The sequence below is a fragment of the Phaethon aethereus genome (genome assembly GCF_964289735.1).
Source record: "Phaethon aethereus genome assembly, chromosome: 21".
NCBI lineage: Eukaryota > Metazoa > Chordata > Aves > Phaethontiformes > Phaethontidae > Phaethon > Phaethon aethereus.
The window spans coordinates 3,474,584-3,493,480 of record NC_138597.1 but is presented as its reverse complement, the minus strand read 5'-3'; the positions used below and the strand labels follow the sequence as shown (position 1 = coordinate 3,493,480).

At 36.2% G+C, this 18,897-nt stretch overlaps 1 protein-coding gene across 4 annotated transcripts in view; it reads left to right on the top strand.

Moving 5' to 3' along the window:
* VPS13D (vacuolar protein sorting 13 homolog D) overlaps window positions 1–18,897 on the top strand; it is a gene marked incomplete at both ends in the record, with an annotated part of 103,760 nt that overhangs the window by 2,018 nt on the left and 82,845 nt on the right. For 2 of the 4 annotated variants that reach the window (XM_082009419.1, XM_082009418.1), the window contains 18 exons: window positions 1,183–1,299; window positions 1,506–1,610; window positions 1,950–2,120; window positions 3,077–3,177; window positions 3,800–3,968; window positions 5,246–5,338; window positions 6,084–6,294; window positions 6,871–7,050; window positions 7,499–7,629; window positions 8,378–8,450; window positions 8,971–9,135; window positions 10,326–10,456; window positions 11,343–11,475; window positions 12,581–14,800; window positions 15,161–15,312; window positions 16,079–17,113; window positions 18,043–18,133; window positions 18,686–18,812. In XM_082009419.1, the coding sequence (XP_081865545.1) occupies window positions 1,183–1,299; window positions 1,506–1,610; window positions 1,950–2,120; window positions 3,077–3,177; window positions 3,800–3,968; window positions 5,246–5,338; window positions 6,084–6,294; window positions 6,871–7,050; window positions 7,499–7,629; window positions 8,378–8,450; window positions 8,971–9,135; window positions 10,326–10,456; window positions 11,343–11,475; window positions 12,581–14,800; window positions 15,161–15,312; window positions 16,079–17,113; window positions 18,043–18,133; window positions 18,686–18,812 (5,405 nt within the window). Of the gene's footprint in view, window positions 1–1,182; window positions 1,300–1,505; window positions 1,611–1,949; window positions 2,121–3,076; window positions 3,178–3,799; window positions 3,969–5,245; window positions 5,339–6,083; window positions 6,295–6,870; window positions 7,051–7,498; window positions 7,630–8,377; window positions 8,451–8,964; window positions 9,136–10,325; window positions 10,457–11,342; window positions 11,476–12,580; window positions 14,801–15,160; window positions 15,313–16,078; window positions 17,114–18,042; window positions 18,134–18,685; window positions 18,813–18,897 lie in introns of all 4 variants that reach the window. The other 2 variants (XM_082009417.1, XM_082009416.1) reach the window with 1 other exon arrangement.

The window sequence follows — 18,897 nt, the reverse complement described above, 5'->3', positions numbered from 1 at the left end:
AGTCCCTTTTCAGATTGAACCTTCATAACTTCAGTCTTAAACTAGTCCTGATGGGGACTTCTGGAAAGGAAAAACTCTCCATCCTGCTTTTACCAAGGGGAAACATCAACTTTTTTTTTTGTTTGTAACTGTAGGTGGATAATGAATTTGCATGAAATCTGATGATTTTTGCTCACATTTTAATTCTCTTAGTTATGAACCCACTGAAATACTGATTTTTTTAATGAAGCAGAAGAGCATGATTTGTTGTGATAAAAACACAATTTGTAAAGAAACAAATCTCAGAGTTTCTGCTGATCTGTGATTTTGATTATTTGACTGCGTATGTCTCTCAGGTTCTTTAATTATTCTTTTATCTACTCTTAATAAAAATCTGCTATGTGTCTCCTAAGTTTCAAAATGACTCAAAAGTATGGCTGTTCTCTATTGCTTTTTCTCTTTGGAAGTCCTAATGTAGTTAATGTTATTTTAGCAACATTTATATCATTAATCATTTGTATTTAAGAACCAGAAGCTTTCTACTTGCTAAACTTTGCTCGCCTCCATGAAAGGGCTGTCCTTCTTTTTCTTTATGTGTAGATAGACTGATTATGTTATTTGGTTGCATTTCAACTCACTAGAGGCAATTTAGAAGCAAGAAACCTCAGGCTACTTGCTTTTCCCGACAGTGTTTGAGGTTGTCTTTGGTGCGGGAGCTCACAGTGAGAGTATCTACTTTTCTCAGTCCTGGACTCTACGTTCTCTGAGAAACCACAGTAACTTGGTGCTCTCAAAGGTTTTACCAATGAAAATTAGTTTGGGTCACCTTATGTTGTTATTAGTTTGTAATTCTGTCCCATAGTGATGACTTGTACATAAACCAAATTTGAGTCTTTTGTTGGCATTTACACATTTGTCTTTAAAATGGAGAATAATAGTAGGATAGCAAAATACAGTACACTGTCTTGTGAAAGCAGCTAGTTGTTTCTGGGGAGAAGGGCAGGGCCTAGTGGTACCTGAGGAGAAGACAACCTGAGAGTACAAAAACGGAAGTGAGGAATAGGATTTTTAGGAGATCTAAATGACTATCAGAAATTTGTTGGAGAATTGCAGAAATTAAGTATTAAATTGGTTGAATAGTACTGCTGTCCACTCTAATGATGTAAATAGTTGTCTCTAGTATAATGTTTCTTTTTTGTCTAGTTAAAAATTCAGGATGTCCATTTGAGGTTCGAAGATGGTGTCACAAATCCTTTGCAGCCATTTGCTTTTGGCATATGCATCAAAAATGTATCAATGCAAAATGCGGTATTTGAACCAGTAAGTATAACTTTTTGTACAAGAACTGATGCGATGCTGTATTTTATGGGTGCTAGTAAATATTTAGTAAAAAGTATGGTATTTTAATAATCTTCTGGTTATTGTTATAAATTGATTCTGGGCATGTCATATTATTTATCGAGTATATAGAACTAAAAACCACGTAGCATGTGGTGTGTGATCTTATTTTACTTTTTCTACTTCAGGTAGAGAAGCTGATGCGGAAAAAACAGTTGGATGTTGCTGACTTCAGTGTTTATTGGGATACGAACTGCACTTTATTGGGTGACTTGCCTCCTGGTCAGCTACAGGTACAAGAGGGATACTTTGCATGTGAAAGCGATATTGTTGTTGTCGGTGGTGGTCTCGTCTATATTGCAGACCTAATTGACTTAGAATTTGTTGGATCTAGTGCTTTTAAGAGGAACAGAAGTTTATAGTTTCTTGCTATAACGATAGGACACATGTGCAACCCACAAAGGCTGTGCTGTGAAATACCTTGTTTTACCTTTGAAGAGAGAACATGTTTAAGGGGTTTTCTTCCATGAACTGGCATGCTAATAAAGTGTATTCTAATATATGAAACCAATGCATCCTAGTAAGTATTATACGTTCATTTCTTATAGAATAAATTTGCTTGTAATCCACAGGAAGCAATGGATAAAAGTATGGAAAGTCGTAATCATAATTACATCATGGAACCTGTATGCACTTCTGCTCTTCTTAAGAGAAACTGTTCTAAGGAGCCTTTAAGATCACGCCAGACTCCGCGTCTTGAGTGTGATATTCAGCTTGAGACTATACCCTTGAAGCTTTCACAGGTAAATACTAACCATCTTCATTTAACTGTCAATATCTGAAACAGAGACTGTTGAGAAGCAGGGTAAATGAGGACATCATGAACTTTGTGCTGTTAACTCTATTAGACTGCAATGGGTGTCCAAACTAGTGAGCCTTCAAGACATCTTAGGTATCTGTGTGCTGTATTGCATGCTGCTTTATGGTCAGTTTCTAACAAAATGACTGATGAAAGAAGATATTCCTTTATGTTTTGGTTATGACAATGCCTACAAATTAAAATCAGTGGTTTGACATAGAGTGTATTTGTTTCCTTCCCACGTGCTGCAGCTGTTGTTTGTATGTCAGTACTTCTGAAGATTCTGCTGGTAAAATGCAATCTTGAATTATCTATCTCTAAGAAAACAGTTGCTGATTCAAACAGTGAAATACCTGTAGGGGTCACAAAACTGTGGTAGTGTTTGTAACAGCTTACATACCAATTATTGTAGCATAAATTTAATACTTTCTTGAAACTGCAGTTTTAGAGGGAACTGAAAGGGATATACTTAAACCCAAGCATTTAAAACTATTTAATTATTTTACTGCAGTTGGTTATTGTAAGGAAATTACATTCTTGTTTGTTTATTGCAGTAATAGGAGGGATGCATATGGGTTTTTTTAGTCTATAGAATGTACAATAGTGGCTGATGTTAGGTTGATAACCTGACATGGAAAGGGATTTCATTCTGGGTGTCTGTAAGTAAGGAAACATTTAAATTGTCACATGTTAACTACTAGCTACTAGAAGATCTGTGACACTAGAGAAGCAAATTATGAATTCTGCTTAACATTAATCTTAATTCTGAAGCCATATGCAGACCATTGATGCAGGTAAACTAAGCCTATGGTTGTTTTTTTGTTTTGTTTTTTCCTCCCCTTTGATTTGGAAAGCACTCCCAATATTGCCTAATTGATCTGTGTATTCTTTTACTAAAAGATGCAGTATCAGCAGATCATGGGATTTTTAAAGGAACTGGCTAGAAAGGAACGACAGCTTAAATTCAGGAAGTGGAGACCAAAGGTTACAGTAACAGAGAAGTAAGTATATCTACAAGATATGGTGGTGTTAAAATGATATTAAAAACTATACTAGGGAGACTAGAATGAAAACAAATATAAAAAAGTAGATAATAATCATGTATTAGAGTTTCAGTTTTCATGTTTGTTCCCCTGCCTCATAAATCCGTTTTAAATATTCAGATGTAATTCAAACTTAAAATAAAATTACTCCTACCTACAGCTTTAAATTCTTTCACAGCTTCCAAGAACTGAAATTAAGTTGGAGCTTCTACTCCCATGCAAAGGCTGTGGTGTTCTGAAATTTTCTGTGTGGAAAGAGCTCCTGTTAAGTTTCTTTTAATGATAAATAAGAAAGATGCTATCAGTTCAGACCAGAGGCCTACGTAGCTCAACACTTTGTTGTCTATGCCTGATATATAACAGCAATACTAAATCCTGCTGAAGTGGTGGGGACTTTGCAGAACACTGTTCTACACAGTTTATAGAATTAGACCATATATGCTCTCTCTAACACTGATGCTTTTTCTGACCAGTTGCCCTCTGTTTTTTCACTGAACCTGTCCTGGACCTTTCACCAGTTTGACATGCTTTTGGGTTTTTTTTTAAATATTGGTAATACAATAATTTTAAAATGTTTCAGCTGCCGAGAATGGTGGATCTTTGCTTTGAATGCTAATCTTTCGGAGATCAGGGAGCAGAGACAACGTTCTACCTGGGAGTTCGCATTACATCGGGCGCAAGATGCAGTGTCTTACACTGACATGTATTATAGCAAGTTGAAGGGGGAACTGCTGTCTACTGCAGAGCAGGTATTTAGATTTGAGTTTTCTACCATGTTGATTAATCAACTTATATTTTTATTTGTTTCATCTTCTCAAATTTAAAATCTGTTCTAGTTTAGAAACTTCTTTAGTTTTACTGCAGGCCATTTTCACTGAACAGACCATCTTTTGACCACAACTGAGTTTTTAATGTTTGAAACCTGGGCTTGTGGGAGGTGTGTGTGCAGCAGAGTTCTTTCTTAAAAAGTATTTAAATACCAGAAGTGTGTGAGGTTACCCATATGGTTAGGTAGATAATGTGGGAAAAATTATGGCTAGTTGACAATGCATTTGCGGGTGCTTTGTCATTTTTTTTTGGTTTTGCTTTTCCACAGTTGATTTTAGGATGAAGAATTTAGAAGAAAGGTGCCCCTAATAATGAACCTGTGTCTAACTTAAGAAAGAAAAAAACTGTGAACTATAATTAGCTGCTTTTTATCTCTAGGTGTATTGGGGCTTTTTCATTTAAATCAGTTGAGGGCACTATGTACCTCACCTGTCTTAATTACAGGTGCGATTCTATTGATATTTTCATTTGTATGTAACCCGTACTTGTACTATTTAGACATGAACTGTAGGACTAGGTCAATATACTAGAAATTTTATAGTACCTGGCAAAACAGGAGACTTCTACTTTCATATAGCGTGTCTTGTCTTCAGCAGAGCTGTGAAATGTAGCAAGGGCAATGCCATTGGACTAGAAAAATGTCCTTTGCTTACTTGTTCCATGATATATTTTTTAGATTTGGGTGAATCATAAGCTTCCACAAAGAACTTCTTAATCAGTACAAAGACGACAACATGTCTAAGTAACTGAACATGAATACTACATTGTCCTAATTTATGCGGTTCATTTCCTCTACCTTCTTTACTCAATATAGAAGCTTTTTTTGCTCCTGGCAAAGCTAGTCATTTTGTTAAATCAGGTTATTTTCCATGGCTTAGATTTTACGCTGCAAACGTTGCTTCGGATGCATGAGAGGAGGATACAGTTGGGCAAGGAATTTTTACCATGAAAAGTATTTAAATAATGTATTTTACAACGCAAATAAACTTTCTTTGTAGTATGGGGGAGTGTCACTGTTATGGCTGCCCACATGACTTCTGTTTACTTTCATGTGCTTGGGCACTTGGATACTATCATTAATACCATGTTAGTTTTTCCTATGAATCTTTAACTTAATGAGTGCAGAGATGTTTGATCTGTTTGTGAACAAGATGCTGTATTCTTTTAGTACGGTTACTTTACCTTTTTGTCTTTTCAGGCAGAAATGCGTCGTATTGAGGATGAGCAAACTTACGAAGAGTTAAAGATACTATATGAGATAGTTCATGATAAATTTCACGACCTAGCTGAGGTGAGAAACATTCTGCATACTGGGCAATATTTGCAATCTTTAAGTGAATTATTCTGAGTTATTGTGTTCTCTTCTGCTGGAGAGTGTTAGCAGGTATTTGTTCTGATTTAGAAGTGTGACATTAATGCTAAAATTGCAAACAATGCTCAGTTCCTCCAGTTTTTACTGTTGTGTCACTTGCATAGTGAAATCTTTTGTCTAGTCATATGATGATCTTCCTCAATAGTATTGTTGCCAGAATTTCTAGGGCAAGTATGCTTCATCTTAAAAACAGACAGTGGAAATAAGGGCCTATAATGAGTATTTTCCTGCAATAAATGTATGGCAGAAGTGAGCCTCATGTAAATGGCTTTCTGAGCACACTTCATGAAATACGGACTAAACTCTGTAACAATACAATGTCATCTCTCTTTCAAATACAGTTGCTAAAGTTGAGAGCTGTGTTTTATGGTGTCAGATGACTTCTTATGTGGTTTAGTGTTTCTAGACTAAGATTTAAATAATGCCATATGGCTTCATATATGAATATGCAGCAGTTAACTGATGATGTCTTTGATATTTCTTTGCTGCTGCTTGCTGCTGCTCTCCTAATAGGCTAAGTATTGATCAGATGTCACCACTGATATACTGAAGAGTGCTGAGTAAATAGTAGATGGAATTGTATTTTTATGTGCCTTTTTTGTACACTTGTGATATTCTTTCACTTACCAACAGTAATGTGTGTGTCTTCAATGTTCAAACCTAGAGTGTTAAAGAGCCATTGCCTGATTCCCCTGGAGGTTCCCCTACAGCAGAATCTGCACATGGCAGTAGCACTGGAATGCTGCAGTATCTTCAGTCTTGGTTTCCTGGCTGGGGAGGTTGGTATGGGTATGCTCAGCAAACATATGAAGGTGAACCTTTTGAAGGGCTGCTGACAGACCCAAAGGAACAGTGGAATCCAGAAGACATACTAGGTATGGAAATATAGGGATTTCTTTTTCTTTTTAAGGCTGCTAACGCTACCGTAATTAGATATCTGGTAAAGGTGAACAGAAACAGCTCTTTGGTTCTGTATTGTTAAAAGATTACATGTGTCAGCTGATGTACCTAGGCAGCAGAGCCTGTCTAAAGCTTAATAACCTGTTAAAAAATCTCAGTACCTGGTGTACCTAGTTATTTCTAAAGCGGTATATGGAATACATTTGTTTCCACTGTTGGAGATACTTATAGCAAAGAGCTTTGGGATTTTTTCTGTTCTGTGGGTGGGGGTCATGTAGCGTGCTATAACTGGGTATAGCATTAACAGGACTGGCTTGTTGGGGTCTTCTTAAATTTAGGTTTACGTTACCTTAATTGAAACAGAAGGATTTTACAAATTACTCAGTTTTGTTAAGGAAGAAGGTATATCTGATTTATTTTTTGTTTCTGTTTTTCTTCCCTAAAGCTGGGAAAATTTTTATTTTCAAATTCGGAGAAACTTTTCCATTCTTTAGTGGCCTTCCAGAAACTTAGCTTATTTAATGTGTTGGTTTGGGTTTTTTTTCAATTAGGTGGAGAGGAATTTTTTGATCCTGCTGCAGATGCTTCTAGCATGAATACCTTTACAAAGAGAGATCATGTTTTTGCTAAATTAAATCTGCAGTTGCAAGGTGGCTCTTTCACTCTGTTGCATAAGGAGAAGAAGGTGGTGCATGCTGAGGAGACTGCTTTTATGCAGCTGGAGTTTTCAGGTATTAAGTCAATTTCTGCTGCATGTTCTTTGTCAAAAAAAAGCCAGAGCTTTGTTCACCTTCAGACCTTCCTTTGATTTTTGTGTTTAATTCTTTTAAATTACTATCCTGAAACAAAGTTCAAAATGAAAATACCAAAACAGCTTATGGAAACCGGTGTATCAAGTGAAACTAAGTTTCTCTCTTCAGATGTATGAATGATTTCTACATAGAAATGTAATCTTGGACATTGTTATGTGCGATAGGAAGACAACTGTAGAAATACATGCTACGCAATCATTGTAATTTATCCCAAATTTCTGTGTTTAATTTTTTTAATAGAAATAAATACATGTAAGCGCTTCCAAAAGAGTTGTTTATTGGATGATATTTGGTATCTGTAAAATTTAAATAAAAGCTGTGCTGTGTACTAAAAGAGGTAAAAGCATTTTATGTCTTTATATTCCAGGTGTAAAGATCTTAGCAGAATCCCTTCCTCGCAGAAATTCTTCCCTTCTCAAAGTTCAGCTTGGTGGTCTTTTTTTGAGAGATTTGGCAACAGAAGGGACCATATTTCCTGTTCTTGTTTTCCCAAATCCTGTAGGTGAAAAAAACCTCCCTAAGTTACTATGTAGAATGCATAAATGTGTATGAAAATAGTTATATTCCAAAACTCAGTGCATGTTTTTCTTGGTTTGTGTCTTATCCCAGCAAAAGAACACAAAAGTCTTGAAGAAAAATTCCCACTTGTTGAACTTTTCCCCTCCCTTTCCAAGGATCATTTGTAGTACTCTTCATTGTTTGCTCTGTATGCTTGCAACTTTATTTTACAGTTGTATGTGTTGCGAAGGAGATAATTTTTGTAACAATTAGCACTGCTGCTTAATCAGTGATTGTTCTTTTTCATAAAGCTCTTTGGTCCAAGTAAGGTTTTTTCACCTGTATACTGTTACAATAAAAGCAGAAATGGAGATTTTTTTTTTCTTCTTCATAATGAATTGCTGAAAAGATTTTTAATATCTCTTCCGAGCAAACAAAAATTTAATCTAATTCCATGAAAATTTCCTCACCTGTTTTGTACTTTGTAATTTGTAGAGAACTGACTGATATTTGCACTTCAGACTTCAGTCTGTCTGCTACACGAGTAGCTGGGGTTATCTTCTTAGTCATACTTCCTTCTCTTGTTTGACTACATCAAGTAAAAAAATGCAGATAAGAATCTCAGACTATACATATAATTTACTTATGAAGTGCCCATAAGGCGTAATATATAAAAGACTTTTATGCTTATATCAAGTGCCTTGGTTGATTTTAACTAAACAATCTTTTTCTTTTAAATTCTTACCAGCAAAAAGAGGTTGGCTGCATGTCTTCCTTTGGACTCCAGAGTTTGTCCTCAGAAATGACTAATCAGAGCACTGGTAAAGATTTCATTTTATGTTTGATGATAACAAGCATATGAGAATTCCTACAACCTGAAATTTCAAAACCGAGTGCCTAGAGTTTGAATTTATGCAAATGCTTTTTGCAGATAGTAAAGATAAAATCACAGAAGCTTTGTTCAGACATAAGGGTGCATGCAGATTGACTTTCTAAAGAAAGTGAATAAGAAAAAATTTATTTCAAGACTGGGAGTTGCACTTGCTCTTTGTCTTGGTTTAAAAAAAGAAAAATATTCATAGGAGCTCAACATTAGGACACCACTTCTGAAAATGTTTTTGGATATACAAACATGTTGAATTTTGTTGGTTGTAGAAGTTGACTATATTACTTTCTTTTCTGTTACTGAAGAATTTTTAAGATGGGTACTACTTTCCTAGTAGTACCAATTAAAAATCAGTTCTTAAATTCTTTGGGGTTTGTTTTTTGCTTTTGTTCATTTGTTTGTTTTGGATTTTTTTACAACTGCATTTTGTAACTTCATTTTTTATTCAGTTGCAGATCCTGATGCACCAGTGTTTGAGATGCTTTATGAAAGAAATCCAATCCACAGCAATTTTGAGAGGCGCCTGGAAGTCAGTACCAGACCACTAAATATTATTTACAATCCACAAGCCATTAAGAAAGTGGCTGACTTCTTCTACAAGGGAAGGGTTCATACCTCAGGTTAACCTTTAATATTTTTTTTTTTTGTGGGGTTGGGTTTTTTTTGGTGGTATTGTATCTTTTCTTATCTTTGATACTTATTTATTTTCATTCTTAGAGATACAAAGCACTAATCAGAGAATCTCCACTTTAAATTCCAATTGAACGATACCCTGAGTCTTCTCTGGATGATTTATTTTTCTTTCTTTGTTTAATTGAATCAGGGATTGTGCTTGGGCAGAATCCTGAAACTTCTACTTTAAAATCTCAAGTTGCAGCTATACCACATGGGGGATGTTCATGCTGCCTAAATTAAAATATATAAATAAGGAGGCCTGTTTCTGTAATCTCTCCTGGAAATGGATGGAGAACAACAGTTTTCCGAGAGGACAGTTGAAAGCAGAATATTTTCTATAGTAACAGTACAGGGGAAATTGTGTTCTAATTCCTGTTGTATCTGTTCTGTTGGTTACATTGTCTGACCTTTGTTACAGCTGCTTGAGGTACCTTGTTTTTCAGATGTTGAAGATAGTGCTTCCCTAAGCTTCTAAGGTCAGCAAGATTTAGGAGTCTGGTACCTAAGCCGCTAACATTATAAAGTGACTGCCTTTGCAGTTTTAGTTGATACAGTTCAGTTTCTGAGATGAGAGGGTAGAATAAAGAACATTAAAATGTTTTTAAAGTACCAGTACTTTTTCTTTTGATTTTGGTAAATACTGGAAGATTTAAGTTACCTAACTTAAAGGTGTGAATGATACTTAGGTTTTCTCACAAGTTGAGAATATTCCATAAATATTAGAGGTAAAGTTTAAAACAACCAAACCAATCAAACAAAACAGGACTGCCTACATGATCCACAAGCTTCTCAACATCTAGTCAGAATTTCCTCTGTTGCCATACTTATCACTCTTTCTGTCTCCCTGAAATTTAGTAACCTAGGTTGAAGGTCTGTCAAATAAAGACAGAGAAAAAGGTTTGGGAAGTGGTTTTTTAGTGAGATTGTTTGTTTTGTTCTTTTAGACACTTCTTTTTTTTTCTGTGAAACAGCCTGGTGGGTAGGTACAACCAATGGCTTTCAACTGCTACATTTTTCTGTCCTATATTTTACTGCTACAATTTAAAATATATCTTTCTTTTCTCTCTCTCCCCGCCCCCAATTCAATAACCGATGAACAAAATTATACCTAGTCAGTTTTGTATCTCTTGTGCAGGTTTTGGATATCAATCAGAGTTAGAGGCAAGAGTGGCCGAAGCTGCCAGAAGACAGTACAACAAGCTGAAAATGCAGACAAAAGCTGAAATCAGGCAAACTATTGATCGTTTACTAGTAGGAGACTTCATTGTAAGTTTTTGCCCCCAAAGTGATTGTGTAGGCTTTTTTGCTGTGTGTTTTAGGACTTGAAGCTCTGAAGAGGGGGATTTTGTTGTTTGTGTCATGCTCCTCTTAAGGAAGTGGGGAGTGTTACATGTGGTATTGTAGTATTCCTTTTGCTGTCAAACAATCCATTTTTGTGGTGCAGACCTATTGTGATTAGTGGCAGAATAGTATTTTTCTGTTCTTGACCCCGTTACTGAGATTACTTCAAGCCAATTTACTGGCTCCAGTGTGCATTGGAGCTCTGTTACGTCAAACTTATTAAATTTGTGTGTAACTTATTTGAAGATAATTTGCTAAATTAATAAATCAGTCCACCTTTATTTTCAAGTAGTATTACTATATGTATCAATATCACTAATCCCTGGCTTTGGAGTTAGCTATACTGATGCAAGGTAGTTGTTTTATATTGTTTCCAGTGAAAGTAAAAAATCTTTGTTCTGAAGAAGCAATAGTTTTATGTTTGATAAAACACAGTCTAGTGTAGGTTGTATTTATGGATAGCCTCAAGAAGGATTTATCCGACCCAGCATCATGTAAAAGGTGGATCTTTCTCTTAGCTATGCAGGTAGGTTCACACTCCTCAGTTTAGAGATGGGAAGTCCCTCTGGAGAGGGATTCATTGCATCTGTCTTAGCATGGGAAATTTCACCTACTGAAAATTTCTCTTCATTAACTGTAATAGGAGTCTGTGGTTTAACAAGCCACGAAACTAGTATGGCTGAGATTTGTGAAAGTTAGCTCTTCAGGTGAAAAAGTGGCTAACTAAATTGGTTTGTTTGACATGGCTTTTTTTCTTTGTGAGGGGAAGCTATTTCTTGTGGGCTATTATTTCTTTCTTCTTAACTTTCAGGAAAACAGCAAAAGTTGGACCGTGTGCCTTGATATTTCTGCCCCTCAAGTGATCTTTCCTGATGATTTCAAATTTGTGGATCCAGTGCTAGTTGTTGTAGACCTGGGAAGAATATTACTTACCAATTCTCAAGGTATGACTGAGAATTATTGCAGCTTTCCTTTTCTTTCCATCTTCTCCCAGAAGCTCTTCTGTCTGCATAGAAATGGAGATGTCTTAAAGTTATTTCCCATGTATATATATATATGCGCATAGAGTTGCACATAATAATTCTGCTATTATCAATAAATTTAATTAGGAATGATACACTGGTAAACAAAATTAGACCTACTTAAAATCCAGCTGGGCTGTATGGTATGTGAAGATATGTTGAAAAAATTCTGAGAGATACCTATGTGGTATTTCATTTCCTTTTAAAAAGTACAGCTGTAGGATGAGCTGTTTTGTGGTGCAGCAGAAAGTTGAGCTGTCAAGCCTAAAATTATCTACAGTGGAATGGTTTTACTCTGGATGTCTGAATCATTTAATCTGTTCTAGCATCAACTAATCTCTGCAAGGTTTTAGTAGCTTCCTTTTTAGTAAATTCTGTCTTCAGGCAAGCTAGAAAAAGAACGCAAATTGTTTGTGCAGGATTGATTTGTGTTTCCCTGTGAAACTGAGGCATTAGTCTGTTTAGAGTAGCTTGAGCTTAAAAAAAAAAGGTAGAAAAGTAGAGGGAAGTTTTGGGGCGTGTTCCTGCCTTGTAGTGTAGAAAAAGCCCTTTTCTTATGATAATAAAATGAAAGTTAATATTAGGCAATGAAGTTAATTGGACAAAAACTTCTCATCATAAATATATTGTCGTTAAGTAGCTCTTACCTTTCAGTTGGTTTTCAGGGGTTTGTGATCAAAAGAATTGCATGGGCAGAGTGATGGATTTTAAAAAATTTTTTAACAACTTGATTAAAAGTAAATTTTGTAGTAATAGTAAGTGGCTTAAAAATGAGACAATAGTGTCTTTTAATAGATTCTAGAATACATTGTGACTGACATGCATGTAAAAGAAGTGTGGTAGATTTCCTGTTGAGAAAAAAAAAGTGACAGTAGAAGGGGGAAGGACAGTACTGGACATGCTTTGTGTTTAAAAAAAATACAACTTCAGACAGGATGATCAGATAATGATGGGAAATATCCAAGGATGAGGGAGAATACTTCTGTCTGTTTGTTTGTTTGTTTACTATTATTTTTTTAATCCACAGAAGAATCTAAAAGGAGTGCAGATACTGTTTCTTCAGAAGTCAATGAATTGAGTGATGAGGAATATAAAACACCTCTTGCAACTCCTCCCAATACTCCACCACCAGAATCTAACACTGATAGTGGCATCAAAATGTCTGAATTTACTGGAGTAGAAATAAGTGAAGAGCAGCTACAGGCACACTTAATGAGTAAAAAAATGTATGAGAGATACACACTTTCATTTATGGACCTTCAGATCATGGTGGGCCGAGTGAAAGACAACTGGAAACACGTTCAAGATTCTGATGTGGGTCCAACTCATGTGGTAGAAAAATTCAATGTTCACCTGCAGTTAGAACGCAGGTTGATATACACGTCTGACCCAAAATACCCAGGAGCTGTCTTGTCTGGCACTCTGCCAGACTTGAAAATTCATATCAATGAAGACAAAATACTGGCTCTGAAGAACTGTTGTACACAGCTGAGTACATCTGAAACTAAGTCTTCTGATGCCCTACATTTAGGGAAGGACAAGATTTTTGCAGAGGTGGATCAGCTTGGCAGTTTGCATGATTCTGTAATGAATCTAACACAGAGTGTTGTAATGCTAGAGCAACATACCAGGGAAGTTCTTGTTGAATCTCAGCTGCTTTTAGCTGAATTCAAAGTAAACTGTATGCAGTTGGGTGTTGAAAGTAATGGACGATACATCTCTGTACTCAAGGTTTTTGGCACCAATGCTCATTTTGTGAAAAGGCCATATGATGCAGAAGTGTCCTTGACCGTTCACGGCCTGTTACTGGTTGATACTATGCAAACATATGGAACAGATTTTGATCTTTTGATGGCTTCTCATAAGAACCTGAGTTTTGATGTGCCAACAGGAAGTCTTCGAGACAGCAGGGCTCAGTCACCAGTTTATGGACCGTATGATGCACGTCCCATTGATGTAGCTAGTTTGGCAGAGAGATGCACTGCAGCCTCAAAAACTTCTGGTAACAATGGAAAAGATCAAGAGTCCCTGATAAAGTTAGAGTATCAGTTTGTGAGTGCAGAATGCCCATCGATGAATTTGGATAGCAGTCTTCAGGTGATCTCTGTACAGGTAAACAACCTGGATATCATCCTTAATCCTGAGACTATTGTTGAACTGATTGGGTTTCTCCAGAAATCTTTCCCGAAGGAGAAAGAAGATTCTAGTCCTCAGCCTTTAATAACTGACTTGGAAAAAGATTGGAGAGAACAGGAAACCTTTCAATCTACTTATGTGCAGAATACAGAGGTAGCAGTTGATATTCACTGGTTAAATATACTCCTCCTCAGGACAGTTTGCATGACAAATGGAGAAAAATATGGCAGAAAAATTGCAACAGCCAGTATTGGTGGCACCAAAGTCAATGTGTCCATGTGTAGTAAATTTGATGTAAATGGCTCTCTTGGATGCCTTCACCTTATGGACCTAACACAAGATAGCGTTAAGAATCAGTATGTTGTCAGCATAGGGAATACAGTAAGGTATGAAAATCTCATTGGTGATGTAGATTACTTTGGATCTTTATTCTTTAGGCTTGATGATGGAAATAGCCTTCCAGATGCCTTAAGTTTCACATTGACAGAAAAGTCAAAAGAGGAATGTTCTCTCAACCTCAAAATGGCCTCCTTGCACTACAACCATTCAGCTAAATTTTTGAAAGAACTAACTTTGTCAATGGATGAACTGGAAGAGAATTTCCGCAGCATGCTGAAAAGCGCAGCTTCAAAAGTTACCACAGTCTTGGCAACTAAAACAGCTGAATACAGTGAAATGGTTTCTTTGTTTGATACAACACCGCGATCAAAAGATGTTGCCAACTTAGACGATAATGAAGGCTATGCATTGGGATCACAACCTCTCAAAACTGATACTATTAAGCTTATATTAAATGTAAACATTGAATCACCGATTGTCTCAATACCTCGAAAACCTGGTAGCCCTGAACTGCTTGTTGGTCATCTAGGACAAATATCCATTCAGAATTTTGTACCAGGAGAAGATGAATCCAGAAGTGATAGACTGCAAGTTGAAATTAAAGATATTAAAATGTATTCTTTAAATAGCAGTCAATTTACGAGCAAGAAGGAGCCTGCGAGTGAAGTATCTCATGGGCTGCATTCTTCTTCAGGTCCTGCCAGTACTAGTAGCCAGGAAGAATCCCATTTTACTCGTCATGACTTCTTTGAATCATTACATAAAGGCCATGGTATGTTAATCAGAGGACTCTTAGTTATTTTAATATGAGTAGTAGATGGTACTAAAAATGTGTATTGGCCATAGGTCTGATTGTATATCCTGTCTTGCCCATCCTCCTGAAACATATTGCTCAATTTTAATTACAATGGAGAAGTTCTTTTATTCATACATTTTTAGTCTCCTAATCAAAAACTGGGTAGTATCTTTCATGCAGAAATTTAACAGAACATAGCCATATATACTTAATTTAGTATTGCTGAGAGATTCTGAGCAAGCTAAATAGCTACTGTATTATCTCTGCTGTACAATCTTTATAGGATAATCAGTTCACTTCTTACAATGTTGCATTCATTTCACTTTCTCTTGACAGCTTTCCACATTCTAAATAACACCACCATCCAGTTTAAATTGGAAAAGATACCACTAGAGAGAGATTTGGATTTAACTTTTCCTGTGAGTAATGAAGACTTTGGGATATCAACCATTATGAAGATTGAAGGGAAATTTGTGAACCCTCTTCAGGTACAGTAATGCAGTATTTCCACTATCAATATAAAAGTATTTCCCTACATAGAAGGTAAGTATTTTTCAGGCAAATACCTTCCCAGTTTAACATGTTGATAGTTTAGAAATCACATCCTTATACATGTGGTTAGAAGAGACAATCTTAACTCATTAGAACAATGACCAAAATTTAATCTTGTTTTGGGGCATTTTAGACATCTTTATAAATTAGTGTAACTTTTACTTACCCTGAACACCTGTAAGAGAAGGAAAAATAAATGTGTTACTGTCCAAATATGCTTATTTGCAGTTATATTACAAACTAAGAAAAAGTCTTGAGTTATCTTGAAAAAATCTCTCAGGAGCAGAGATGTTAAGTAGAGGAAATGGAAACTTCTAAAGCTAGAGAGACAAGCAGTGACGGCTAAGTAGACTGTTTTTTCCTTATATTACTGTATAATCTCAGCATGTTAAATTAAGGCTAGATTGTATGGTGAATTATTTTTAACTAAAGCTGTGTGAATGCTTTTTCCTAGGAATACAAGGTATCCTATTCTAGGATGTATGTTTCCAGATTGTGTCATCTTAGAGAGCTAATACAGAAGAATTGTTTTACTTCAGCTTTGCATTGTACCTTGTTCTGGGTTATTTTTCACTTGTGGACAAACTTAAAATTTGTCTGGTTTGAAATTTCACAATCTTTCCACATGTGAGTTTTAAAATATATGTACTGATCGTAATATAGAGAGCTCTAATGTGATTGTTTCTTTTTTCTACATTGTAGGTGGTGTTAGCAAAACATGTGTATGAACAAGTCCTGCAGACTCTGGATAATTTAATTTACAGTGAAGACTTGAACAAATTTCCAACCACTTCCGTGTCTTCAACTTGTCATAGTTCTCCTTCAGCATCACTTCATAGTACAGGCACAGAATTCTCAAGTGAACGGAAGGAAAATGGCTTGTTCAGCCATTCTAGTTTTAATTCTATTCCAAACAAGTCATTAGCTATCAGGGAAACAAAATCTTTTACTCAGATTCAAGCAAACTTTCATATCTCAGAGCTCCAGGTTCAGTTAAGTGGTGATCTTACACTTGGTGCACAAGGCCTTGTCAGCCTTAAGTTTCAGGATTTTGATGTTGAGTTTGCTAAAGATCATCCTCAGACTTTGTCTATTCAGATTGCCTTGCGTTCTCTGCTAATGGAAGATCTTCTGGAAAAAAACCCAGACTCTCTGTATAAGAATCTTATGGTGTCCCGTGGAGCACCCAAGCCATCCAGTTTAGCACACAAGGAATATCTTTCACAGTCTTGTCCCTCGGTGTCCAACGTAGAATATCCAGATATGCCACGTTCCCTACCTTCCCATATGGAAGAAGCACCTAATGTCTTTCAGCTATACCAAAGACCAGTTTGTGCCTCCCGTAAGAAGCAAAAAGAAGATGCTGATTCTGAGTATCCTCTGACTCCACCTCCTTCTCCAACAGCAGACAGATCCAAGTTGCCCTGTGGAAAAAGTAACTTTGATGATTCATTAGTTCATATCAATATATTTCTAGTGGATAGGAAACATCCTGAATTTTCTTCTCACTATAACAAAATTAACCGTAGTGTAGATGTTGATTTTAATTGTCTAGATGTCTTAATAACTTTGCAAACTTGGGTAGTGATACTGGATTTCTTTGGGATTGGATCCACTGCTGATAACCATGCTATGAAGCTGCAACCTGAAGATACTCAGCAGACAATCAAATCAGAAATAAATACCTTGTCAGCTTCTCAAGCCCAAGAGCCTGTAAACACTAAGCTGGATCTGAAGGTATACTTGAGATGCAAAATAGTAATTGGATTGTCTGTCATAAAACATCTGGTTTATAGAAACTTAAGGTGACATTTAAATCAAATGTTTTATATTCTAGTGGAGAATATTATCTAGTACATAAATTCAGAAACGGTACTGATTTAAAGCTTGCGTAGATGTAGTTAAAAAAAAAAGTACAGAAGCTATAGAAAAGCAAAGCATATGCAAAATGATTGGCTCCCTTGCTCTGTGACCTTCCTTAGATGGGGGTATGCCACTTGAAGGAAAGCTGAAGTGGAATGCTCCATGTTCATCCAGTGGTGCTGTCATGGGTAGAGTTTGACAGAGACCCTCCCAGTCCCATCCAGTCTGCTGTATGCCTGAGAGGCTAAGGAAAATGCAAGTCTTGTGGGCAGTGACTGTTATTTCCCTGAGACAACAGAGGGCACAAACTAAATGTTTGTGATCTCTTAAATTATAAGGTTGCTTCAATATTAAAGCTCTGACATACTGAAATGGTTACTGTAGTGTTCTAGGTACTATGGAGCTTATTTGTTTAAAAAGTTACATGCTTTTATAAATACATATACATATAAATCTCTATACATATATATGTATATTTTTTTTTTAAAATGTATACACATATATAGTCTTTGCCCAGAGGTCCTGCAGTTTAACTTAAAAATGGCAAATCTTGAAAGAGAAAAGGATGGAGATAACAATGCTACGATTTGTTGATGACCTGATGATTCTGAGTTGCTTGGGAGACCTGTTAGTGTGCAAACAAAGAAGTAAAAAGGTTGCTTTCTTCCAGTGTCTCCCAATCAGATAATTCTTGTTTGCCATTTATGTGTTACAGTGCAATTGTCTTGAAAAAAAAATAGCAAGATGTTCCAACTATGAAGTCACATTATTTAATACCACCTTTTTCCTTTTTGTTTGACCAGGTCCATTCTTTATCGTTAGTACTGAATAAGACAACTAGTGAGCTTGCTAAAGCCAGTGTGTCAAAACTTGCGGCTCACTTGGAAATGATTGGTGAGTAGATTGGATGGCTAAGGTTGTATGTAGATTGAAATAAAAGGAGGTGTGCACTAGAGTTGTGATTAAAATGCCTTTATTTTGGTCCTCATTGGTTTTTGTGTGTCTTTGTTTCGTGGGGAAGATGCACATTCTCTTCCCCCTGCTTCTTCCGCTGATTTTTCAGGCTTGATTTTAAATCCTCACAGCCCTCCCAGTTGTCAAACCCAGGATCATTTTTGCTGAGGTTGGCTAGGGTTTTAATACTTTATTTTGACAGAGCAGAGCAATAGTGTATATTACTGTTTTAGAGAAGAAGAGAGTTGTATGTAAGTTTTTACAAATCAAAGTGGTGTGATCACGTTATGTGTGTAAAGCATAGTTATGTTTGGGTTAGTATAATCCTTCTAGCAGAAAGATGTGATTTTCTTTCAACATGAGGTTTAATGTTGAATTGAATGGGATTTATTTAATTACTTGTAACAAGTTTATCCCCCTAATAGAAACCTTTGTGTTTTAGCAACTTATCTGTGTTTGAGGATCCTAATTGCCTATCTTTTTGTTTTGCAGAGGGAGATTTAGCCCTGCAAGGAAGTATTGGAAGTCTGTCCTTAAGTGATCTTACAGCTCATGGAGAATTTTACAGAGAACGTTTCACTACAAGCGGTGAAGAGGCACTCATTTTCCAAGTCTATAAGTATGAATTTAAACTACTTGTTACTCAGTATTAACACCACTAACTCCCCACCCCACAGAAAAACAAACCAAAACCCAAACAACCC